Source organism: Leptidea sinapis, chromosome 43 (genome assembly GCF_905404315.1).
Source record: "Leptidea sinapis chromosome 43, ilLepSina1.1, whole genome shotgun sequence".
Taxonomy (NCBI): Eukaryota; Metazoa; Arthropoda; class Insecta; order Lepidoptera; family Pieridae; genus Leptidea; species Leptidea sinapis.
The window spans coordinates 5,508,178-5,536,015 of NC_066307.1; the positions used below are offsets into that span (position 1 = coordinate 5,508,178).

Sequence of the window (27,838 nt, forward strand, 5' to 3'; positions counted from 1 at the left end):
AACGATTTTTAAAAATTATTTTGAATTTCATAATACATTTGTTTTGAACATTAGCTGGGAGCTTATTGTAAAAGCATATACAACGCCTCACATAAGACTTACTAACTCAACGTTGTCGAGTAAAAGGCAATATAAGTCTATGTTTGTTCCTGGTGTTAACATTATGTTATGACAGTTTCTAGCAAATTCACTTATGTGCTTATGTACATACATAATATTATCAAGAATATATTGAGAGGCAACAGTCAAGATATTTATATCTTTAAACTAATCTCTCAATGATTCTTTAGGACCTAGGTTATAAATAGCGCGAATAGCCCCCTTCTGCAGCACAAAGTTGGTATTGATAGCGGCAGCATTGCAGCATAGCAATATACCGTAAGACATTTTAATCTATCCTTAGGAATCCTTAACACTGTAAAGTGTTTTCCCTTGATATCGTTAAAGAGCTTCCCGCGTCTAATATACTGACGCCGTTATTTCTGCAATCAGATGCCTCCACCCTATTACGTACTCGTTACAGCTTTACTCTGTCATGTAGTAAATTATGGTTATTATAAGTACTACTTATATATACTTTCTCACTGTATACTACCTCTATATTTGGCTAGGCTAGAAGTAGGCTTAAGAGTTGAGGCTGTTAAAATATTATTCATATTACTATTTTTTTTATCAAATTAGCATGTCATAGAGTGCTGAGGATTTTAGCACAGAGTAGTACAGTGAAGTACAGTGGCTACTTCAAACCAAAATATTTTTTTTGTGGCAAAAATGTGAAAAAGCAAAATCAACAAAGAGCCTTAAATAATTCACAGTCCTCAGCTAACGTCACAATTTCCTTCATTCTTTTCCTATTGAGTCGTACAATTAAACTTATTCTGTTTTATCAATAAACGGGAAGTAAAGTTTTTCCTGAGTCCTTATCTTACCTTTGTCACTACAGAATTGCATGGCAGGGAGATGTAATTCTAAACTTGAAATAACTTTTGCGTTTATCAATAAGACAGATACTGTAGATGATAGATATATAATCAAGACACTTAACTCTCAAACGATTTTGTTACTATCACTTTTCAGGATTTCATCACAATAGTAAAGCAATTTTTTTATGAAAATAAGAGACGAAACGAGCAGGACGTTCAGCTTATGGTAATTAATACGCCCTGCGCATTACAATGCCACTCAGGATTCTTGAAAAACCCCAAAAATTCTGAGTGGCACTGCAAATGCGCTCATCTCCTTGAGACATAAGATGTTAAGTCTCATTTGCCTAGTAATTTCACTAGTTAAGGCGCCCTTCAGACTGAAACACAGTAATGCTTACACATTACTGCTTTCGTTGTGGTAACCATAATCTAGTCGGCACTGGTTAGAAGACGCACCACATGCGAAAATATATAGGTCGACATGGATAAATAACGAAGAAAGGTCAGGATAATAAAACCACAACATTATTTGAGTATATATTTAATATTATGTACACAAACTCAAATAGTATTTATAGTCCGAAATATAATTTAATCATTTTTGTACTTTATTATAACGAATTATTATCATACACTTTTATGTCAACATATCACAAGAGACTCACAACATATTACTAACCACTGACCTCAACTATATACCACTAAACTGGCGGCTGTCAAAGTGTACCTGTTTGATATTCGCCATTTTGGAGCTGTTGGCCATCTAGCTAGTCTGCTGTACTAAAACTAGTAATGACAACCTCAGCAAACATCGATAGATGGTGGAAAAGTATTTACATAACAAAGTGTACTTTATAACGTTGATTCTTAAAGTATATATAATACGGAAAACGGAGGAAATTAATTCAATTTGCAAAAATTGTTCAGAGTATTTTACGTCACTTAGCAGCCATCTATATTATACCTCAAAATTAGTTCTCTGGACGTTCGCGAGTGACACTTCAAATAGGCACAAAAAATTTACTGTCAAACATATAGAACAGCCTGTCCAGTGGTATTTATCCAGGCCAGTGTTACTAACTTACTATTATTATGACATCATACAAATATTATCATTTCTCCCATATTTCAGAATATCTTCCAGCGGCGTCTCATCCATGCATCTAAGCACTTGAGAGTGTTCGCTTACATTATATGAACAAACTTTGGAAATTGAAGAAGTTGAGGAAATATCGAAGATTAAACTGATAATATCATGGAAGCCTTAAGTTAAACGAAGTGTTAACAAGCAAAGATGTAAAGTCAAAGCAAACTCAAACTTATAAGACATTTTTCACGTATTTTTTTATATGTTACACAGGGTCTTCCAGTGTTCCGATTTATAAACTCTTTAACACTTAACCTTGTTTTTTAATGAAAATAAGGGACAAGACGAGCAGGACGTTTAGCTGATGGTAATTAATACGCCATGCCCATGATGTTATGTCTCATTTGTAAAATTATTATTAGCATAAATTATTATGCATATGCCTTATTGAAGGTTTCGATCAAAGAAGTTATGTTTAATTTTTTTACCTGACCTATATACTGCTCGGGAAATTGAACGAAGTTGAGAAAAGTGAATAGTACAGCGGGGTAGTTCCGTGAATATCGGCTGACTCAAAAGAAATTGGGTGTATTCACAATGTTTAAATGTATTTAAAATTAAGGCTAGGGTGCATATACGGGAAGCTTTCTTCTAGTTTTGATATTTTTTTTATTAATTATTGCCAATGTACATAAAATTCATATTGGAAAATAATTCTGTCATTATTATTGTCATAGTTAGTTGTGTCTTATACTCTATCCCCCTTATTCATAATGGTCCGCTAACTTTAAACAGCCGCTTAGGACTGTTTTTTTCTCATTCTGACTTAGGTCAATAGAAGAAGACAGAGTGAGAATTGGCAATGCTTTAAGTTAGCAGACTATTATGAATAAGGGGGTATATCTTATACGTCTAAATGTCTCTCTTTTCCATTAAAAGTCCTAAGTATAATAAGTCCACTATTGATATGGAAACGATTTATTAACGAATCTTATTGAGACTTATATTAAAGCTATTTTTTATTTCTTGCCTTTGCCAATTATGTCACTAGATATTCAACACCTTAAAGGGAACCTAAAATGATTTTGCTTTGCCTAAGAAACCTATACTGATAGGTTATAAGTACCATCATCATTCAATACCAGTTGTACAATTTAGCACCATTCAATCATTATATACAATGCATAGAAATACTTAGCAAAGTAAGGAGAAACTTCTATTTCAGGTCTTATTGTATTGGCACGTATTAATGTAATTTTTATTAAAAATACTAAAGATTGTAAGCTTTTGGCAGTATTAAAGCGCCAATTAACAGAAAGTAAATTCAGCGAGTAAACAATTATATTGATGAAGTTTGCAAGTAACATGGGTACGTAAAATAGCTGATGATTTTAGCATAATTTCATTTCCGAAGCTCGTTTACGATATTGCTTTAAGATAAAAAGAACCATATGTAACATAGTCCATATCTTGTTACGGCCGTTCGCAATATGCTCCTATCTACAGATAGAATTAAATTACTAACTTCTACTGTCACTAATTAGCTGTCAATAATCTGAAGCTGTCCCAATATACCCGATAAGACATTCTTATCGCCTTATATTGGGACGCTTGAATTGCAATTTTCATACAAACTTTTTATCTCATGTAAGAGATAGACTGAAAATTGGGAACGGCCGTAAGTCTATTAAATACTTGCTTAATCCTAAATTATTCTGAAGAATGCAAGCGAATGTAAATTCTTCTAGTATCGAAGGTAATTCATAAAATAAAACTATTCCTGTCTTAGATCTAATCTCGTTTTGAGTTATTAGACAGTAACTATTAGTTTCACTTCCTGCTTGATGTTAGAATATGTATGAACAGCTTACATTGTATTTCACGCAGTTCCGCACTAACTAGTTCTAAACTTGTTTCATGCATTTCTATACACTGTTTAGCACAGCCTCTATTCTCTTACGGCCGTTCCCAATATACTACTGTCAGTAATTAGCTGTCAATAATCTGAAGCTGTCCCAATATACCCGATAAATCATTCTTATCGCCTTATATTGGGCCGCGTGATTTGCAATTTCTATACAAACTTCTATCGCTGGTAAGCTATACGTCCTTCCATTGACAGACAGCGTGTACGGATAAGGTGAATTACCGTCGATAAGTTTATTAGGACAGAAAAGTCAACGATAGCTACAATTTTTATCTCATGTAGGCCACAACCGGAGATAGACTGAATATTGGGAACGGCTGTTAGACCAATGTATCATTGAAGTTTGTACTTGTCAAATTTGCAATATTCAGTGGTGCTTGATACTTAGATAACATTCCTTTAACCGATGTGTAAGAGCCAGCAAATAAAGCAATCAATGATATCAATGCAATAAAGATGTTCTTGATTAAAATCCAATTACAAAATCCGAGGCCTCGGTCCCATTTGTGAACAGTATCAACAATAACTGGTGTTAGAAGACCCAGGCTGGACAAGAAGATGGCACCGCACAGATTAATGAAGAGCTCCAAGTCGGGAAAAGCGGCAGCTAAAGCAACTGTTGACAAAGATTATAATTAAAATTATAACTTTTTAACACGATTTAATAATATTACCATTAACAATATTTTATCTCAGAAACGTAAAGATTTCATAATATATGCTTGATAGATTAGTGGGCGGCTCCTTTGCCTGAAGGGCACCGTAGCTAGTGAAATTACTGGCCAAATGAGACTTATAACGTTTTCTGTCTCAAGGTGTAGACAGGACAAATGTCCTGAGCGGCACTACATTGTAATGGGCAGGGCGTATCAATTATCATCAGCTGGACGTCCTGCTCGTCTCATTCCTTATTGTCATAAAAAAAAGACGAGGTAGGTTGAGATGACAAGTAATGGATTTTACATGCATATACAAAAATAAATAAAGGTAATTAGAGTTTTTGAAGTGAAAACTTTTTTAGGCACACTGAGCACTTGGCTCTAGTGTCTTGGGTCTAGATTTTTAAATAAAAAAAAAAAAAATTACCTGAGCCAATAACAGCTACCGTTCTGATTGTGATCTGAGTGATGTTGTGATAACGGACTGCGATCTTGCGATGCAACTGTCTCCAAATCATCTCCATTGGGACGTAAAACTGCAAGCTATATGTGAAGAGTATTGCCAATGCCATCAGGATCTTAGCACTTTGTGCGAGTCTGAAAACAAACGAAAGTATTTGGTATTGTTTTGCAAAGCGGCTTTAGTACAGTTCAGTGTACCCCCGTTTCATTGCGAACAATGTGATCTATTGTGATACCCACTGTTAACTATAGCTCACTGTTAAGATTAATTCTTTTCATGAATCTTATAAAGAGCGTGTAAGTTCTCGATGCTAATTTAATAAATAGTATCTTTATGTTATTAATAAGATAACAAGTATTGAGCCTTAAACGACTTCATCGTATCTTCTTTGATTAAAACGAGTGTTATGTAACTCGTTTTAATCAAAGAAAAATTTATAACACAAATAAAATATTTTTTATGGATTAAAACGCGACCTTTTTACGACCTTTGCAGGCTCATATTGTCAAGGGGACTGCGGAATTAATATATGTCATGTTATCTACATAACTCACCGATGATAGAAATATCAAAAATATGTACCTATTTGCCATATTGTATAGATGTCTGATATGAGAGCAACGAACGAACAAACGTAAAGAATTTCAAAACTAAATTTTTTTGTAATTTTGTAATTTCGTGCTATTGCAAGAATTTACGGCACTTAATAATGTAGAAGTTATCTTTTAAAATTATATAACGGACTTTTTTGCAAGGGATTATTATAGTGAGTGACTCAATGTTCGTATAGTGGATTAAATGAACAAATTCAATTCAAATTCATAAGATACATAATAATAGCTTTAAGGGTAAATGTATACACTTTTATAATAAAGTCCCAGCCACTGTTCAGGAATTATCTATAAATAAATTTTAATGTTTTATTAAAAATGGCTCTGTCGTAAGTCCTACTACTCCACAGCTGAATATCTAAGTAATCCGACAGCCTGGGACTAGATTATGATTATTTTATAGGAATAGTAAAACAATGACAGTATAATATTGTATATTTCACTAAAAAGAGCGCAAAAAAAGAATGCTGGGAGAGTTTCTTGCGCCGTTTCTTCTCTCTCAGAGCTCCATTTGTTTCCGAAGCGGTAGTAGTATCTAGTATATTAGACATGACATTAAAAACAATTCTAAAGGAACCAATTTTGAGAAAATAAATGCTTTTTTATGAAAAGCAAATTGATCAACAATCAATATGAAGTCTTTTCAATAAATATGACGAGATATATGAAGAGGTAAAAGTTATTTAAATAAAGATATTTTCAAATCGAACAACTGCGTCTTAATACATGGTTATCGTAATCAGAACTACATGTATTTGATAAGTGGAAATGAAGGATGGAGCAATAAATCTTACAACCCTTTACTTTTATATTATCACGACCTTGTATGTCGAGAAACAGCTGATTATGGAGTGTGACCGGTAAGTCAAGCGACTTATTTGAAGATAAAATGGAAAAATGAATAATGTATTTGAGCGAAAGTTGTGTGGGGAAGAACAAGAGGGAAGTCGGATAAATTTTTGTGAAAGTGATAGTGACAGTCGGAATGCGTATGATAGGAATCAAATGAAATTTTTTGTTTTATGATAATAAGGGACGAGACGAGCATGACGCTCAGCTGATGGTTATCGATACGCCCTGCCCATTACAATGCAGTGCCGCTCAGGATTCTCGAAAAACCCAAAAATTCTGAGACATGAGATGTTAAGTCTCATTTGCCCAGTAATTTCACTAGCTACGGCTACCTTTAAATTCAAATTCAAATATTTTTATTCAAAATAGGATTCTAAATCACTTATTGAACGTCAAAAACTACCACCCATTCAAAAAAGATCTTCAGACCGAAACACAGTAATGTTTTCACATTACTGCTTTACAGCAGAAAAAGGGCGCCGTTGTGATACCCATACTCTAGTCAACAAATCTTGTGTAAAGGAGCCTCCCACTGGTAATTTAGACCCCAACTAAGCCGTCCATGTGTCATTCATTACGTACAAATATGGGAGCGTAAAAGTTGAAATAATGACTATTACTATCGTGTTCATTGTTGTTGTTTTGTTTGGAAATTAAATATTTGAGGAAATACGATTCAGGCTTTTTTGACAGCCTATGAAAAAGCTTAAAGTAATTCCCTGCGTTCAATTTATAAAATTAATATTTCTAATCATATTCTGCAATATAATTGCTAAATGTGATATAATAATTTATGATCATTTTCCTCGTATGTGTTTTTTTAATGGAAAAGGAGGACAAACGAAAGTACGGGTCACCTGGTGTTAGGTGATCACCGCTGCCCACATTCTCTTGCCACACCAGAGGAATCACAGGAGCGTTGCTGGCCTTTAAGGAAGGTGTACGCGCTTTTTTTGAAGGTACCTGTTTATGGTACGGGTGTGTTTAGGTCCTCGACTTAGTCTCAAGTGACAAATCGCACCTTTGTAAGAATTTGCTAAACTTTAAATTAATTGTAGCGCTAAAATTAATTTTGTTCACACTTTAAATAAAATCGATATTCTTTTTGATGTAATTTCTAATATACTAGATACTACTACCGCTTCGGAAACATATGGCACTCCGAGAGAGAAGAAGCGGTGCAAGAAACTCTCCCAGCATTGTTTTTTGCGTTGTTTTTAATAAAAATATACAATATTGCTCTGTCATTGCTATTGCTATATACTAATTGATATCTGATAACTCGATTCTAAGAAAAAAGGTAACAGAAAACAAGTAAAGGTGGACATAGGAACTTGGCATATCTTTTAATATTGGCAGCGGAAGATGGGAGGTAGAATGTGGAAATGGACCTTCTCTCAACCAAGAAGAGTGTGAAATTCAGTAACTGGTCATCATGGGTGTAATATCACTCTTATCGACATAGTATTAAGACTTATAGTAATATATATCTGCTTGGTCCTTCTATGGAAGAGGACCAAAGACATTTTCCTGCAACACCAGAGGAATGATACGTTGCCATTTTTGTGATTATAGAACATTTTCTCAAACATGCATGGAAATATTGTCATTATTTTCGAAAAAAGATCACGTGAAGTATCAAATTTTCGGACAAAGAAAATCTATTGCAGGAGCGTTTTTTGAATTTGGAACATTACAAGGCGGAGCAATGTTGTATGAACCGGCGTGCTGGGGTTATTAAATACTCTTTGATCGGATTTCTTTTGTTATTCTTGGCATACCATAGTCTCATTGCATAAATGCATAGCCATAAATGCGTTTGCCTGTCGGCACAGATGATAAAAAAAAATTGACGGCAGAGCTGAAAATTCGTCTTGATTTGTTATTTATATACCTACTTAATAAATATAAATTAAATAATAATTAAAATGAGTTCCAATGGTTCAGAAAGTGAAATGGAGATTGATTGTACTCCACCAGATTGAAGATCAGAACTCAAATTGGCAATGGAAAACGCTTCCAGTGAAATCAATGTAATGTATAATATAAAAAGTGTGTTTTATTTCCCTGCATTCTTTTGAGAAAAGCACTATAAAGCCTCTTCGGGAAATGGCAATTGCCTGTCTTGTATTTAGTGAAGTCCTCGGCTACGGCTCGGCGTTCAAACTCATACTCGACCTGCAATTGCCTATTTCCAATGGCCTTTGCAATAATGTACTATTATTAGTACACGAGGGAAAGTTATACTGTTATCATAAGCCCGTAAAACATTATCCACAGGGTGATCTACACTATTAACATTTCCAATAACAAGGCAAGTTTCTATATTATTTCTGTAATTGACTTTGTAGTGATTTATAAATACTTACATTTCATCTTGTGGAAGATTGAGAGTAACGCTTCCCCTGACGTCGTCACCGAACTTCATATAACCGAAGAATCCAACAATTCCATAGAGAGCTATGACTATTGTCATGGCTACGTTTAGTACTCCTGGACAGCCAAGAAACTGTTCTGGCTTGGCCATTTCATTTTCGACAGGCATCACCACTCCAATACCCTCCATAGCAAATATGACGGTACTGAAATAATTGTAAAATATTGACAAGTTTTTTTTATAAAAATAACAGAAGACACGAGCAGCACTTCTGCCAGATGGTAATTGATACACACTGCCCATTATAATGCAGTGCCGCTCAGGATTCTTAAAAAATCCAAAAATTCTTAGCGGCACTACAATTGCGCTCATCACCTTGAGACGTAAGATGCTGTCTCATTTGCCCAGTAATTTCACTAGCTATGGCGCCCTTCAGACCGAAACACAGTAATGTTTACACATTACTGCTGAACGGCAGATATAGGCGCCGTTGTGGTACCCATAATCAAGCCAGCATCCTGTGCAAAGGAGCCTCCTACTGGCGATCTTAAATATTTGGAAACTATTACATACTTGTCTATCATTGGCACTTGATTTATCAAGTCTTATACCTTAACTTTAATTCTTATGGCAAGTATATCAATTTTATGTGATTGCACACAAATTTCATAATGCATCCTACGGAAAATGTAGCTATGTCATGTGTATAAAAATATTTAATAAACTCCCTCCAAGCTTACGCGTATTACCCGTCCAACGATTTAAAAAGGATCTTTTTACATGGCTTATAGATAAATGTTTTTATTCCATAAATGAAATGTTGACACATTAGATTTAATTAAATTGACTTTAAAATATATATTAATTCTAGTCATTAAATAATGACATTTAAAAATAATAATTATAATTTAAATTGACTTAAGTGCTTAAAATATAGAGTTTATTAATGTTAAATCAATTATAATAATAACTAGAATTTTGTAAATAATAATTTTGCATGCCAGAAATGGCCGATAACATTGATACATTAAAACTATTTACACCCATTGTTACATGTTTTCTAGCAAAATAAATAATTTATTATTTATTATTATATAAATATGCTATGTTCGATTGTCTTTAAAATCTGTGAAATAATGATTAATGTGATCAAAAGCGTTTCATTTAAGTGGCTACGCACTCGCTAAAGATTTTATCATTGAAATTGGGTCTCCGTGAGTTAGTTGGACATAATGAACTTAATAATAATTAATGTACTGAACATCAGATCACAATACAAAAGTTTAAGTAGAGATTTGAATTTGTGAGTTATTTTATAATTTATTAAGATTAATTTCGTTAATGTGGAATAGTTGGAGTAGTACTTATTGTGGTCTATATTAATAAATATACTAAAGTAGTTGATATCGAAAAGTCTACAGCATATCCTTTGATACAATTTGAAAGTTACAAGTGATAATTTGAGATCCACACAATTTTATTCAAGCATTCGTATAATACGGGAAAAAGATTTCTTTTAATCAACTATTTTCATTTAGGTTTCTAAGCGATGGCTTATAAAAAAAAGGTCCGTGTAATGGACGATAACTGTCGTTAACACATTCTATAACTTAGTGTGAGTACTATATATCGAGAAGTTCTTCTTATTTCGTATGTATCCTTTCAAAAGTAGCGAATAAAAATTATTATTATTATTACTCATGGTTCTCTCAAGGAATTATATTTGTACTAGTGGACCCGACAGACGTTCTCCTGTACACATGTCTTAAATTTGAAAAATCGGTCCAGCCGTTAGGAGGAGTTCACTAACATACACATGAGCAGGAGAGTTATATTATATGGACGGAATTGAGAATCTAAACCAATCTCAAATTCACTGGAAAAAATCATCAAAATCGGTCCAGCCGTTTAGGAGGGAGTTCAATTGTGTATTTAAACTATTCTCAAATTCACCTGAAGACACACAGAAAGTTTCATTAAAATCGGTCCAGCCAGGTTTAGGAGGAGTTCAGTTACAACAGACGCACAAAATAAATATATATATTAAGATATAGTAAATCTAATAGGGTTACTACATATGTTTAAATTGATAAGCATTTACCTAATAAAGAGCGGCCACTGAGCAATACCGGCAACCATTTCTCTTTCCTTGGGACTTGGCAAATCAGTGAAGATATAATACATGGTGATGGAGAAGCAGATGACGAGTAGAACGTTGGCAATAGCTGAGAACGGAACCAGCCACTTGAGGTTCCTTATCTGGCAGATCAGCACTAAGGGCACGAGAGTCAAGGCACAGTAGGCTTCCACGGATAGCTTGTAACTTGGCACGTACTCATCTAGAACCTGCAATGGAGAATTGATTCTAGGATTTGTATATTAATCAACTATTAACGTATTTTTGAAAAAAAAAAAAAATTTTTTTTTGTGATACAAACAAACACATGGATCAACTGGTGTTATTTGATCACTATATTTAGCCCATATTCTCCTCACAACACCAGAGGAATCCAAGAGGGCTTAACGAAGAGAAGACGCATTAATTTAGGTGTATGTCCGGCTTATCAGGTATCTATGTCGTATGGTTCCAGAACTCCACCTGAAGTGGCGCAAGGATGCTCGTTCTACAATTTGAAGATTGCAGAGAGTTTCATGAAAACTGCACTTTAGAGGAACGCCATAGATATGCTTATCTCCCTCCTATCTAGATGAGTCTCAGAAATCTTAATTCCCCATCTGCAGCTATGATCATAACCATTCCCTTTACAACAATCATCAGCTGTTTTACGATGTGTGAAAGCCATATATAGTGCAAAATACAGATTAAAGGCTATTAGCCTATAAAATAATTGTTAATACATAACTGTTATTTACTTACCTCTTTAAAATTCTCAGCAATAAACACAATATAAACACAAAGAGCAGCCAAGTATGTACACGTCAGGGCCCAGTCTATGAATGTCCTGAAATTATAAAGTTTTATATAGACACCCAGTAGCTTATCAGACAACTTCTTATAGAATGACACACTGTCTATCGGATATATTTTGACCCCCGTGACTTAAAGTCTATTAAACTTACACATTAATATTAATTTATTTATTCAGAAAGGCATAAAAGGCATTTATTTTCTCAAAATTGATTCCTTTGGTATTATTTTTGATGTCATTTCTAATAACTACTAGATACTACTACCGCTTCGGAAACAAATGGCTCTCTGAGAGAGAAGAAACGGCGCAAGAAACTCTCCCAGCATTCTTTTTTTGCGCTCGTTTCAATAAAAATATACAATATTGTACAATCATTTCTATCGCTATAAAATAATCACAATCTAGTCCCAGGCTGTCCGATCATTTAGATATTCAGCAGTGGAGTTAAATTTACGACAGAGCCATTTTTTTATAAAACATTTAAATTTATTTATAGATAAAGCCTGAACAGTGGCTGGGACTTTATTATAGAAGTGTATACATTTACCCTTAAAGCTATTTTGTATCTTATGAAGCCTACTAGAATTAGTCACAAGCAATCCTTTATTTCTAGTGTTATAATAATAAAAATCACTATTAAAAGTTGACGATTTTTGTGAACGTATATTTTTTTTTTATCATTTATCATGTATAGGAAACAAACAGTATTATGATAAATATTAACAAATCTTAAGACTCACACTTTTACCAGTGAAAAAGGTAATCAACGTAGAGATAAAAACCACACACCCCGTGATAAATGCGATAGAGGACACACAATGAAGCGATGTTGCACCTGATTCCTACTGCCGAATTCTACCTTCGCACGACACGCCACAAGTTAGGATATCATCCACACCATCTGGATGTGTGGCGGTCCTCCACAGTACGGTTTTCAAGGAGCTTTCTTCCACGTACTACAAAGCTGTGGAATTTGTGCGGTGTTTCCTGGACGATACGACATGGGTACCTTCAAAAAAAGCGCGTACACCTTCCTTAAAGGCCGGCAATGCTCTTGTGATTCCTCTGGTGTTGTAAGAGAATGTGGGCGGCTGTGATCACTTAACACCAGGTGACCCGTACACTCGTTTGTCCTTCTGTCCCATAAAACAAAAACCACAAATGAAAGTAATACAAATTAACAAATAATTTCAAGCTATATAAGTTACACAAAACTACACACCTCTATAATACAATATTACAATGAAGTAGTTAATATTGTGCGTGTATTAAAACTGTTACTTATAATATGCAAAAACTCTCAAATTTTATTAAAAAATATAGATAGTGACACCCCTAATTCGCTATTCTTATAGCGTTTATCAAGTTTATAGATTATTTCCGAATGACTTAGAAAGTTACTCAAATTTTATAAGTATACTGCTCTTTTGGTTCTTTAACCAGTAAATCATACATGTGTATTATTATCAATATTATTTGTCGAGATACAGGTGACCTCAAATGAATACCCGAATTTTTCAGTAAAATGTAATTGTAATAAAATTGTATTTCACACGAAAATACCATTGAATCTATCTGGTGATGAGACTGGATGGTAGGCAATAGAACCTTATATCTTAGACGTGTTAGGGCTATTTCGAATTGTTACGAGACATTCTTATACAATTTGTAATTTCCTTTCTTAAGATTTTAATGGTATTGCCCCTTATAAAATTGTAAGAAATAATTATTCTTAACTTAGTCTCTTTGTTTTACAGCGTATTATATATATATATATATATATGTATGCATGTTTGAAGTACTTTTTTTTTGTAAATCGTTCTTATGTTCCAATATTCGATTGAAAGTAAAGATTAGCTCGTGTATTCTTACTCAATTCCATCGACAATGTCGTGTTGAGTACAGAGTGTATGCTTACAAAGGTACCATTTCGCGATTCTAAGAATTCTTTCCTTTTAAAAGGATGCCTTGTGAAATACGAATGCTAAAAATTTTGTGAGTAATTCTAAAACTCTTGAAATCCTACAATCCGTCACTTCTTTAATAACAAAACTTTGGTGGATTAAATGACATGAATTTTACCAGTGGGAGACTCCTTTGCAGAGGAAGCCAGCTAGAATATGGGTACCACAACGGCGCCTATTTCTGCCGTAAAGCAGTAATGTGTGAACATTACTATGTTTCGGTCTGAAGGGCGCCGTAGCTAGTGAAATTAGGTGACGAGCGCAATTCTAGTGAAGCTCAGAATTTTTGGGGTTTTCAAGAATCCTGAGCGGCACCGCAATGTAATGGGTAGGGCGTTTCAATCCCTTATTTTCATAAAAAAAATAATCTAAAATTGATATAATCTATCATAATAAATCTAGAATTAAAATCCCAATGTAAATATAGACACAATATAATGTTTTGTTATATTATGGAAACTTCTATGAGTATTTCATGAACAACACGAGATCATAAATATTGATAGGGCCTATCGCCCCCGTCTCGGTCGGAGATTCGAAAGCACTTATTAAGGAGCTTCACTTAAAATATTTATAATTTGTTTCTGCTAAACATTGTGTTTCTCAAACAATGGAAAGAGGCAATTGCTCTCGGAATTCATAAAACTAGGAAAAGTAAATCAGACCACAGCATCTCGGGATAGATAATTTTATCCTACTGTTCCCTTGGTATATTTTACGAAAGAGACATACTTACACAGACATATTAAAAAAAAACACACACACAAACCAAAGTCTTTGAGTTTGCTAAATATATACGTAGGTCACACTAGTTCTGCGTAACTTAAAAAAACAACATGTTATAACCAAAATATTACTTTTATTGCTTTTCAACTCTCCAAAATACTCTCCTTTACATTGTAAACATTTTTTCATGCGATCGAACCATATTTGAAAACTGGAGGACCATAGATCTGAAGGCATGTTTTCTAAGTGCTGATTGAACGCTATCACTGCCTCTTCGAAATTGGTAAAAGTAAAACCTATCATCAAATCTTTGATTTTTGGGAAAATACACAAATCACAGGTCGGGGCTATGTGCAGGATGGGTGATGAGTTGTACTTTATCGGAATAAAAATGACTTAGTTTTGTTGGCCGTGTCTGAATAAGCGTTGTCATGATGTAGGAGAACGCAGCTTTTTGGTCATCTCTCGCGAACTTTTTTAACACCCTGGATAAGCAAATGTTTTGTTTTATCACTAAGAAGGTCACATCCCAAAAAATATAACATTCGAAATTCAAATAGTTCCGATTAGAAGTGCAAAGCTTTTAGTGTATAATCTTAATTCATATATATAAATTACGTGACACGTAGTTTGTCCGCGATGGACTCCTAAACTAATGAACGGATTTTAATAGGGATTACTTCATCAAGTGCAGTTTAGTCCAACTTGAGAGAAAGGATAGTTTTTATTTCGATTTGAGACCCATAATTATTTTTAATTCCAATATTTGTTTTGTATGGACATATTTTCTATGAGAAAAATTGACGCACGGCTTGACAGTTCTGCTGTGAAACAATTTCATTATAACAACAGGAAGCATATTTTACGAAACAATTCTTGATGTTATGAAATATTATTGACAAATTCATAAAAAACAGTATTTTATTTATTATGTACAGACCAACGTCTGTCGGGTAATGTATAAGCTATCGGAAGGACCTAGCCTCTGCAACTGCCTCTGTCCAGAGACAGACGGTCGACAGACTACCGCAGACGGTAGGATACCCTGTATTCTACCGCAGAGGGTAGGGCACAAAGATTCTGTACCATATATTATTAGACTTGAAAAAATGATTATTATTATTATTGATTATCATATTCAAATGCGAACATAACGACGTTACGGTGGGTGACTCAAATATCCCGATTTCGTGTATTTTTGTTTCTAAAATAAGGATTTGTTTCTAAGTTTACAGATATTTATTACAAAGATCGCGAATATCTAAAACATATTAGGTATATCTATATACATCAACTTTATACATAGATAATAATTTGCTTTTGCCTATTAAAATATGAGAAAAATTTAATATAGTATAACGAAGTAAAATGTGAAAAAATCTATAAATTTCAAGGTGGTTGGCAAGATAAGAGTGCTGCCATAACAAAATTAAGGTTTGCTGTAAACCTAAAAAAATTCTATAAACAAATAAATATAACTTTAATTTTTGATGAAATTGATGTATTGTTTGGCAGACATAATATAATTGTATAATAATTAGTTGTCAGTTATCTATAACAGATGATGAGAAATAATAAGAGGATTACAGATACAGAAATGTACTTAAGATTCTGAATTGAGATGGGAAAGATTGGCCATTACCGGATCTTAGGAATAACGGTAGGCTTAACTTTAAAGCTGATTGGAAAGGCAACCTTGAAAAAGATTACGTTAAAAATAATTACGCATTAAAAATCTATGAAGCGACGCCGCTAAATTGAAAAAGTTGTTTAATCAGTAAAAGTTACATCCCATTTGTGAAACTGTTTTAGCATTGGTAAAGTGAAATTTACTTATAATATGATGATATGATTTATGGTGTATGTGGATGATGCAGCTACTGCCCGCAATAACTTTTGTATTAATTTACATTTACATTTTTGACTTACTCGTGTAAGACATTGACTATTTGACGTTTGAGTGTGTTTGTTGCATCATTTTACATTTTACATATTATATATTGTAATTGAAATGATCTGTAAATCTTGATATAAATGAGTGGCAATGAGTTTCTTGCTACTTCTTCTCATTAGCTCAACCCTTTACGAAGTAGCGGTAAACTCAATAAGAAAAATATATATTTTTTTTGACATTCATAAGTGTCATTTCCGTGATCTACGTGAATAAACTGATTTTGATTTGATTTGAATTCATACGGCGTTCAATAAGCAATGCGACCAAAAAGTAAATATTAACTGATAAATATATAATAAGAATATCTTTTGTTTTTTTTTTAATGGATGTCTTATGTTTTCAGTTTGTGGAGCGTGTTGTCGAAAATTTATATAATTGGATTGCGTGCGGTTTTAAGTATCTATGCTTGATCTTTTTAAAAATGGAATACTTTAATCAAGATTTACAGTATACTTTAGGTGCAAATGCTCCAACTTACTCTACAGATGCACATTGTTATGCCAAACGTGACACTATACACCTACACCATGATAATGACCTTCGTTCGGGTCGCCCAGCAACTGTAGTCACCCAACAAATGCTATTATTACGTAAGTACAATAATTTTATTATAAATCCTTAAATAATAACCTAAAAAAGTTTGCCCAAGGCCGTAGCCTCTTTGGTCCAAATTTAAAAGCAGCGCCGCATGTCTCCGCAAATCCCATTGAAGGCTGTTTTGCTTCTACACATACTTCTTGTGATGTTTTTACCTGTAAGTTTATTGATATTTTTATTTATTTATTTATCACCAACAAAACACACTAACAAAAGCATAGTAATATTATTACAATAAATAATAAATTCTAAGGGTTGGCTTAATATTAAAGGTGTTACACACATTGCAAAAATATATACACAAACAAGTATTGAATTAAATAGTATGCAAAAAACATTGAAATATTATACAAATTGAATGAAATATAAATGAATAAGAAATAATAATAATATTTTATAATCATTAAAACACGCATTATAAAATTATAGATTTTGACTTATATTTTTCCAGTATCGTATTATTACACTTAAATATGTCGGTGTCCAGGAAATCAACTTGGAATTAATTAATAATAATAAAAATTTCTCAGGATTGGAAAAGGATTAGAATTTGAAATACTAGCTTTGTCATTTCACTAACTTGTGCCTGGACGACAGAGCCTTGCTCGGATTTTTATGAAGGTACACTTGAACAAAAAGAAAATAATGGGACATCTGGATTCGAACTGGAGTCTGCTGCTTTTTGGATCACCCAATGAGCTATTATAGTCTTGTATATAATGGCGAAATTTACCTTTGTATTCTAATGTTACTGTAGCAGTTTCTCATTAAAACACGGATAAAAATACATTTTTTCAAATTGAAAACTATTTTCTTTTTGATTTGATTTTATTATTTGATTTCTCGCCCCCGAAACTACCTGTATACTAAATTTCATTAAAATCGTTGGAGCCGTTTCCGAGATTCAGATTATATGTATATATATATATATATATATTTATTTATACAAGAATTGCTCGTTTAAAGATAGGAGTATAAGATAAATAAAAGTAAAAACGCCGTTGACTCACATGTATATTCGTCACTGTATTCTGTAAGTCAATGTTAATATCACAGATACAACTATTTTAATAAGAAATATTTTTTATCGAACACAAGGGTAAACCAGCGTACCCTGATGGTAAGTGATAGCTGCCGCATACATTCTCTTGCATCAACAGAGCAATAACAGGACCACTGCCGTCCTTTAAGGCGATAATTTTGAGGGTACCCATATCGTATCGTGCTGGGTAGATTTTCATCATCATCACTTCTGCTGGAAGACGTCCACTGCTGGACAAAGGCCTCCCCCAAAGATCGCCATGACGATCGGTCCTGCGCTGCCCTCATCCAACCTACTCCGGCGATCTTGACCACAACATCGGTCCATCTTGTGGGGGGCCTACCAACACTACGCCTTCCGGTACGTGGTCGCCATTCGAAGATCTTACTGCCCCAACGGCCATCTGTCCGCCGAGCTATGTGCCCCGCCCACTGCCTTTTCAGTTTTGCAATCATTTGGGCTATGTCGGTGACTTTGGTTCTGCTACGGATATCCTCATTTCTGATTCGATCTCGCAAGGAAACTCCGAGTATAGCCCTCTCCAATGCCCGCTGAGCAACAGTGAGCTTCCTCATAAGGCCCATAGTTAGCGACCACGTTTGTGTTCCGTATGACATTACTGGCAACACACATAGGTTAAAAACCTTCGTCTTCAGACACTGTGGTATTTTGGACGAGAAGATTTTACGGAGCTTTCCGAACGCTGCCCATACGAGTTGGATTTGTCGAGTACATTTTACCATATTATAAGAATACATTTTACCAACTTCGGAGAATCTGAGCTTCAGTGAGAAGAAGTAGAAAGAAGCTTACTGTCATACTATTATTGTATTAAAACTACAGTTTTCAGATTAAGCATTATCTCACCAATATATAAATGCAGTGTGTACAGATGAATCCAATAATGAGAGTACCAAATGCTCCTGCTGCCAGACCAGCATTCCTGAACGCTGCAGGCATTGCCAGGATTCCAGAGCCCAGAGATGACTTGAGGAGATGCACCAGAGAACCTAGTGTACTAAAAATCAAGTTTCGTTAGTTGAAGTAGAAAAGTAATTAAAATAAGAAATTTTATACCTATATTTAAAATACTATGATAACATTAAATTAAAATTTATCGTTACGGGGAAGTATACCAGAATATTGACAGAATTTCCGCGTTGGACAGCTAGGATTAAATGTAAATGCAGTATTTATTTTGGGCAGAGATATATTTGGCGTCCAGAAATTCTAAGTACTTTTCATTTCGGTTTGAAAATATTTATAAGAGAGAGAGAGAGACTGATAAGATGATAATTTTGGTCACAAGCACACTGGAATAACAGTGTAACCATATTCGATGTTGTTCCAAAGCTATAAAAATATATAAAAAACAATAATATATCTCTCATCATTACGGCAGCGATCGTTAAAAACATTTTCGTTCGAGCGTTTTTTCTCTAACTTACTTTGAAAATCTGACTACCACGACAAAGAATTTTCATTTTTCTGGTTATTTATGGAGCCTATGAGTCCTATGACACTCATTAATCACGTGGCTTTCCAATGATAACAGAATTTTCGAAATTAGTTCAGAAGATCCAGAGATTTTGTCCTACAACCTCTTAAACTATCCTTTACAATATAAGTAGAGATTAATTCTAAAACAGGTGTTTGATATAATATTATAATGATGCGTGTTATTATAGATTCGTCAACATTCATTAAAAATATATTTTTTATATGCACATATTACTACTCATCAAAAGGAAAGACAAGGTACGACTAACACAAATCAAGAAGAAAACGAAATTAGAAAGGATAGACAACACTATAAAAAGATTAAAATGGCGATGGGCAGGACACACCTTGAGAAGCAATATTGATAAATGGACAAAAAATATTATAGACTGGTATCCAAGACAAGGGTAAAGAAATCAAGGAAGACAACCCATTAGATGGGAAGATGATTTAAAAAAAGTGGCTGGACCAACGTGGAGACGATCTGCTCTGGACTGATCACAATGGAAATTTCTGGAGGAGGCCTATGTCGGAAGACAAGCGAACGATGTAGAAGATTAAGAATATCACTTATATTAGATTATTACTTAGATAAGAATATTACTTAGATTATTATTACTTAGCTTAGAATATTACTTAGATTAGAATATTACTTAGTTTACAATATTATTTAGATTAGATTAGACTATATATATTGTATGAATCTTACATTGTTTGCAATAAAGGCTTATTCATTCATTCATTCATTACTACTCATTATAAATGTAATGTGATGTTACCGTAACAAACGAGAACCTTTTACTTTTAGAGAAGCTTTAATATTAAGAACAGCAACAACAACACAATGAAACAATGAACAAGAAAATTAGCTAATAAAGAAAGATAATATTATAAAACAAAGTCCTCCGCGGCGTCTGTTTGTCTGTCTGTTCGCGATAAACTCAAAAACTACTGCACCAATTTTCATTTTATATTTAGCAATGGATAGCGAGGTTCTCGAGGAAGGTTTTTATATGATTTGCTAAGTTTTTGTATTCGTTATAATATACATTAATAATTTGTAGTAAATGTCGGAAAAAAATAAGCCATCTGGGAGCTTTCAACGAAAACGCTGTCCTGTCCTGTAAACCCTTTGAGATATAACATAATAATGTATGGTGGAACTGTGTATCTTATATAGGTCTACAGAAAAGTCTGCGATGTCATATGTCTGTCTCTTAAGGATAATGTAATGTTAGTACATAAAAAAATCGGCAATTAAAAAAAAATATTACACATTTACGACGGCTTATACATGTAGACAACTAGTAGGTGACAAAGAATTTCATCTGACAACTTTCATAGAAATTTTGTCTACGCCAAGTTTTATGTTTTTGTATTTTGAAAACATGTATTTGAAATTTGCATGAAACTTGTCAAATACATGTAAAATACCTTGGTGTGAACGAGGGGTAGACTATACTTGTCCCGAATATTTTTTTGTTTATTGACAGGACAGGTCTGTCAGATCAGCTAGTATTATATGATATAACTTGAATTGAAAAATACAGAATATAAAAATTTAGATAAAGAATTTATATTACAAATACTTAATTTCTGATGGACATGACTTGAGTAAAGATAAGGCGATCCGTTAGTAATTAGATATAGAAGTTTTATTTCGGAAAGTGTGGATTGTATCACTTAACTTTACCTTTAAAAGTTACACCGAACTGTTTAAAAATCTGAGCACGCTTTGCAATAAAATTCTTTTATTTAGATACTAGTGATTGGAACTGCTGAACCTCGTATTTTGTGTACGGGCAAATATTACTCAGGGTTGGCGGCAGCATTGATATTTCAGCGAACATTTTTAAATTCAAATTCAAATATTTTTATTCGAAATAGGATGTGACATCACTTATTGAAAGTCATAAAAACTACCAACCATTCCTGAGAAGAATGGGCGCAACAAACTCAGCGGGCTTTTTTTTCATCAAAAAATATGTAAACAAAGTAATATTGTACAATTAAACTTATTATTTAATAGCCTGAGGGCGGTCGCTCCATTTCCAATTCGTGGTATCATTAAGAAAGTCATATATGTTATAGTAACCTTTACCACACAAACGTTTTTTAACAATTCTTTCGAATAACGTAATAGGTACTTTTGTTTGAACATTTTCTGGGATCTTGTTGTAAAAGCATATACATCGCTCCACAAAAGACTTACTTACTCGACTTAGCCGAGTAGTTGGTATTATAAGCTTATGTCTGTTCCCGGTGTTAACATTATGGTTATGGCAGTTTCTAGCAAATTCACTTATGCTTATGAACATAATAACATTATCAAGAATAATTTAAATTTTAATAAGAGGATATAAATATAATCCTTTAAGTGAGTACTAGAAATTATTCTAGCTGCAAAATAATTGAATTTTCATCGTTTTTGAGGACATCTGCAAATTTTAAATTAATCGGAAGACTTGAAAACTTTTGACACACACAAGTGTCGTTTCCTTGATCTACATGAATGTATTGATTTTGATTTGAAATCGATGGAAGATTCTATTCCCGGTCAAGTTAGCGGCAATTATTAAAAACATGTTAAAAGATTGTCGTACTTGTATCACGACGTTGGGTTTCCATAATATAAATTCCCTCTTGAGTTGTTTCCTGCTATTATTTCGATTGTAATACTCTTATGCACAATATGGCATATTCAGTCTATCTCTTACTTGAGATAAAATGGTAACTATCGTTGACTTTTCTGTCCCAGTAAACTTATCAACTGTCTGTCAATAGGACGACGTATAGCTTACCAGCGATATAAAGTTTGTATGGAAATTGCAATTCACGCGTCCCAATATAAGACGATAAGAATGTCTTATCGGGTATATAGATTGATTAATTCCTGACGGTAGAAGGTAGTAATTTATCTCTATCTGTAGATAGTATATTGGGAACTGTGTATAATTTAGCTTGGTTAAAGTTAATATGAAAATGAAATTATAATTTTGTATCGCTCAATACATTACAAAAAAAATTGCAATACAAATATTTTTGGCGTATAAAAATTTATTACTACCTATTCCCAAACCTACTTAAGTTTCATAAACATCGTTCAATCCGTTTCGTATGGCAACTAACTTTGTGACACGAGAATTTTATACAAGATAATTTTTAAAAATGTAAACTGTATTAAAATAGATTCTGGAAATTTTATTTATTTATTTACTATTCCAACAGCTTTATATACCATTACAATAGACTTACAAATAATTTTACAAATATGCCAATTTAGGATTAAGAATAATAGTTACAAAACTTTAATAGGTATACATCTAATATTCGTTAATAATAATATTATTTAAGAGGTGTGTGTGTGTGTGTATAGTGTAGGTGAGTGAGGGTGTAGGTGATTGAGTGTTTTCGTGTTTATGTTTTACAATTTTATTTTCGTGTGTTTTAAGTATTGAGATTTCGTGTAAAAAGCGTTGCTTAGACAGTCGCAAAAATGTCAGTACCTGCGTACTCGGTATTTTATAAGTATGTTATACGTTTTAAAATAAAATTTGTAGTTACTTGGGGGACGTGAAACAAGGAAGTGTGACGGGTTCTGTAGTCCGGTACGCTTAGATATATAGATTCTAATAATACCGAACAGTCTATAAGGTTATTCCATAACATATGGAGTAACAGTATATCGCTTTTTTTCCACCGTATAAACAAAGGTTCCATTCTAAAGCGTACACAGACATCGTCATAGGTGTCGAAATAAGAGTAATCCTTGAAGCACAAGAATCTGACAAACTTCTTCTGTATAGACTCAATTTTGTTTATATGTACTGCATAGTGAGGTGACCAAATATATGATGCATAATCAAGAATACTCCTTACGTATGTTGAGTACAGAGTTTTTATACATGTTATATTTGTAAAAGATCTACATGTACGTTTGATAAATCCGAGTCGTTTAAGAGCTCCATTAGTTATAATTTCAATGTGTTCAGACATAGTTAATTTAGAGTCCAGTATAACACCAAGATCCCGAACTGACTTTACTTCTTTTATTAAGGAGTCACCTATCTTGTACGTAAATTTAATCGGACATTTTTGCCTCGTGAATATTTTTTTGGCATTTGCTGCCATTTATACATATGCGATTCTTCGTGTAATATACTGCCGGATTATTCAAATCCTTTTGTATGAGATGACAGTCTGCAGTTGAATCAATGGCATAGTCAATTTTTTTATCATCTGCATACATCAAGAAACGTGCGTGTTTAAAACAGGTAAATATGTCAAATAAGTATGCGTTATACAGCAATGGTCCTAAAATAGATCCCTGTGGAACTCTAGATAATGCATATATAAAATCACTTTTGGCACCACCCAGAACTACAGCCTGTCTTCTGTTTATTATGTAGGAGTAACGCCATCTATGTAAAGCACCTCTTATACCAAGCGCATATAATTTTTTTTGCAGAATAATGTGATCCACGCGGTCAAAAGCCTTTTCAAAATCCGTATAGATAACATCCACCTGTTTTCCTTTACAGTGTAATTAACAAGCACAGACAAGTTTGTAACAGTAGAGCGCCTCTTCATGAAACCATGTTGTTCTGGTGGTATAAATTTATGTACGAGAGGTGTAATACGCTTCTGTATTACAATCTCGAAAATTTTTGCCATCGAGTTGAGGATTGATATAGGTCTGTAGTTAACGATCTGGTTTCGTTGTCCAGTTTTGTATATTGGCACAATGAGGGCCTCATTCTATTTTGCAGGGAACTCTCCGTAACGATTAACAGACAAGGAAAATATTATTGATAAAGGTAAACTATCGGCACAATTTTTAAGAAACACTGGAGGTATTCCATCTCTGCCCGCGCCCTTATTAATTTTGAGTGATTTCAGAATGCGTTTTTAGGCAACCCGATGGAAGTTCATAATCATCATAGGAATCTGCGGGATTTTCAAAAACACTTTCGAAGTGTTGACTAAAAGCAGAGCATATCTCGGTCTCATTATTGAAATCTTTTCCGTTGTATGACATAGTGTTAGGATGACCTATATTACCCGTTCTTAGGGATTTAACGTAAGACCATAAACGGGTAGGATCTTTATTGATATATTCTTGCATACGATCGATATAAAATTTATAACATTTTTTTTGTAAAAGTTTTTGTCTTGAACGAAGTAAGCAAAATTCTTTTTATTTTTTTATTTTTTTATGGAATAGGAGGACAAACGAGCGTAAGGGTCACCTGTTGTTAAGTGATCACCGCCGCCCATACTCTCTTGCAACACCAGAGGAATCACAGGAGCGTTGCCGGCCTTTAAGGAAGGTGTACGCGCTTTTTTTCATCGAAATCTAGCGGATTTTTATACTTTTTCCATTTTTTGTGATGTTTTAATTTATCTTTTACCACGTGTTTAAGTGCTCTACTATACCAGCATAGAAATTTTTTTGATGATTTATTTGTAATTCTAGGTGTGAACAGAGCTATCAGAGCATTAACCTGCTTATAGAATATATCAAGTATGTCGTTGATGTTGTCTCCTTGTAGAGTGTTATGCCAGTTTATTTTGGGGAAGCCTTCATTTATTTCAATAAAGTTTCATCTATGAAAATTAAAGCGAGAGATAGATTTATTTTTCAAAAATTTAATATTAAGATCAGTTGTATCTATTTCTAAGGACGGTTGATAATTATCTTCTGGAACGAGTGGCTGTTTAGCTCTCAGTATATCAATTTGGAAATTGCAAAATATTAAGTCAAGAGTATTATGTGCTGTATTAGTCAGAAAGTTGTATTGCTCCAGCCCAGCTATGCTGCACATATCCAAAAATTCTATGGCAGCATTTTGAAGACCTATTGAACCTTTTTTTAAGTGACTTACCCCCTGTTGAGACCATTCCACGTGAGATAGATTGAAGTCCCCACATAAAAGTACATTATCGTTTTGATTGTTAACTAAATAATTAGAGAGTGCTGCTGTAAATGTCACAAGATTTGTGGCCTGATTTTTATCAGGTGGCATATAAACAACACCGACATGAAGCTGACGGTGATAACGGGATCCCAGTGTACTACTAATGTGGTATACGGTATGGTAATCCAAAGTGATTCTAGGCCAATACATGACCATACCGATTTCTCTTGAGCAAGTAGATTTCTTTTACAACAAATCATGACACCACCGCCAATTTTCTTTGCAGTTGCACTAAAATCACGATCGCACCTAAAAACGTCATAACGGCCATCACATAATTCTCCATTATGAAAATAATCTGTAAGCCAGGTTATCATAGCAATGATAATGTCATAGTCATTACACAAAATGTTAAGTTTAAGATCGCTTGTTTTTGTACGTAGTCCACGAACATTTTGGTAAAACACTTTTAGCGCTTTAATCATTTGTTACCGGTACAAATAGTTTCAAAATTATAGTTAAAATTATTTTAGTTAATTTATGACAGCAGATAACTTTTATTACTAAGCAATACGACGCTTTATCTATTAATATGTGTGGTGTGTGTGATGTATTATGTAAGATGCATTTAGTGAGAAAAACATTAAATAAATTTTGATTAACAAATTCCACGAAATAGAAACCAGTAGTTGATGTATTAAAATTACAATACAATAAGTTAGATATTTTCATATGTGAGGCATAAAAGGTCACAGTTGTTGAAGTTATACAATTTTTAATAAATCTTTTTTTGTATTTATAGTTATGGCAGGTGATTCCTCGTTTTTCCTTAAAAAAATCTGACAATTTCTCACCCAAACAAATTTGTAGGACTTTTTTCCTGCCAAATCTTTCGATTCTTTCAAAAGAGATTTATTATCCGGGGTCAAATGCTCAAAGACAAAGAATCTGGTAGGTGAACCGCTCAATCCAATATCCTTTGTTGTGATACCTTTAGTTTTCCGCAAGCCAGATAGTATTCTATCCTTAGTGATGCGGTCTTTTAACTTTATCACAAGTGGTTTTGGGCGTTTGGGCGTACTTTTAAAAGGCTGAACTCGGTGTGCAAATTCTATTTCATCAAAAGACAGGATTAAACCAGCATGTTTGGCGATTTCCACTATAAGTGTCTTGGGGTTTTCATATGGCGCTTCCGGTAAACCAACAATTTCAATATTTGATTGCCGGCACCATTGCTGCTGCTTATTAATTGAACGACGTAATTCCGATATCTGATCTTGCTTAAGGTCATGGTGTTCATTTTGAAGGACCTGATATGATTCTTGAATTAAATTAAACTGTGATGAAATAGCTTTTACTTCATCCTTTATCTGTTTCAAAAGAGAACTTTTTATTTCCGCCACTATCTCTTCCTTAATAGTTTTTAATTTTTTGTCTAACAACTGTTCCAAATGAGGCAATAAATCAGATATTTCAGATGGATTACACATGTTGATAGATGGCTGAGTAATGGACCCCTGAGGTTTGGAGCTACGGACTGGCGTCTTGCTATTATCTTCCACTTTCCGCTGTTTTATCAGGCATGATGGGCATTTCCACTGGTTACGTGACAACGAGGAAGTGTCATCAAAGTTAACACATTCAGAATGGTATAAAAGTGCGCATGAAGTGCATTTTATACGTTTTTGAGTAACATTTATACTATTGCTGCACGCCTCACACTGTAAACCCATGGTGTATTTATTTTGCTTTAGTAATTTATTATAATCTCCAAAAAAATTAAATTAAGTAAATCTTGTTGAAATAAATTGGGTAAATTTTATTATTTAATATGGCAACACTTCCGATGTCGAAGTCATGATGGCAGCTGTCAAACTATTCAGAATATGTCATTTGTCATTGACGTCGAACATTCCGATGTTGAAATCACGATGAGAACTGTCAAACTATTCAGAATATGTCATTCGTCGCTTTTTGTGTTGACTTCAAACATTCAGGTTTTTTATCACCTACCTCCAACTTAATTTCTAAATTATCAGAACTGGAGGAAGAAATTCTGTGTTTCTTCAGCTAAAACGGAGGTAAAGCACTGATTTTAATTCTTCACTATGATCTACACACTTAGTTTTAGTAATTTAACACTTTTTATACTGTAAAAGACACGTATTTTAAATTTTTATCACATTAAATAGTTGCAGCTAATGTAACCGTGTATACGTTTTGTCATAACATTATTATTTAAATTTATTTATATTAAAATATTTGATGAAAATATGTCATATATAACCATTACAGAGGTTGTACT

At 33.6% G+C, this 27,838-nt stretch overlaps 1 protein-coding gene across 1 annotated transcript in view; it reads right to left on the bottom strand.

Annotated features, from left to right (window-relative positions):
* Positions 1–1,451: 1,451 nt before the first annotated feature.
* Positions 1,452–27,838, bottom strand: part of LOC126977012 (proton-coupled amino acid transporter-like protein CG1139) — a 72,857-nt gene continuing 46,470 nt past the window's right edge. The window contains exons 4-10 of the mRNA XM_050825656.1: positions 18,983–19,133; positions 17,107–17,228; positions 11,781–11,865; positions 11,004–11,248; positions 8,895–9,107; positions 5,027–5,196; positions 1,452–4,556 (exon numbers count right to left, since the gene is read on the bottom strand). Of these exons, the coding sequence (XP_050681613.1) occupies positions 4,261–4,556; positions 5,027–5,196; positions 8,895–9,107; positions 11,004–11,248; positions 11,781–11,865; positions 17,107–17,228; positions 18,983–19,133 (1,282 nt within the window). The 3' untranslated portion in view covers positions 1,452–4,260. The remainder of the gene's footprint in view (positions 4,557–5,026; positions 5,197–8,894; positions 9,108–11,003; positions 11,249–11,780; positions 11,866–17,106; positions 17,229–18,982; positions 19,134–27,838) is intronic.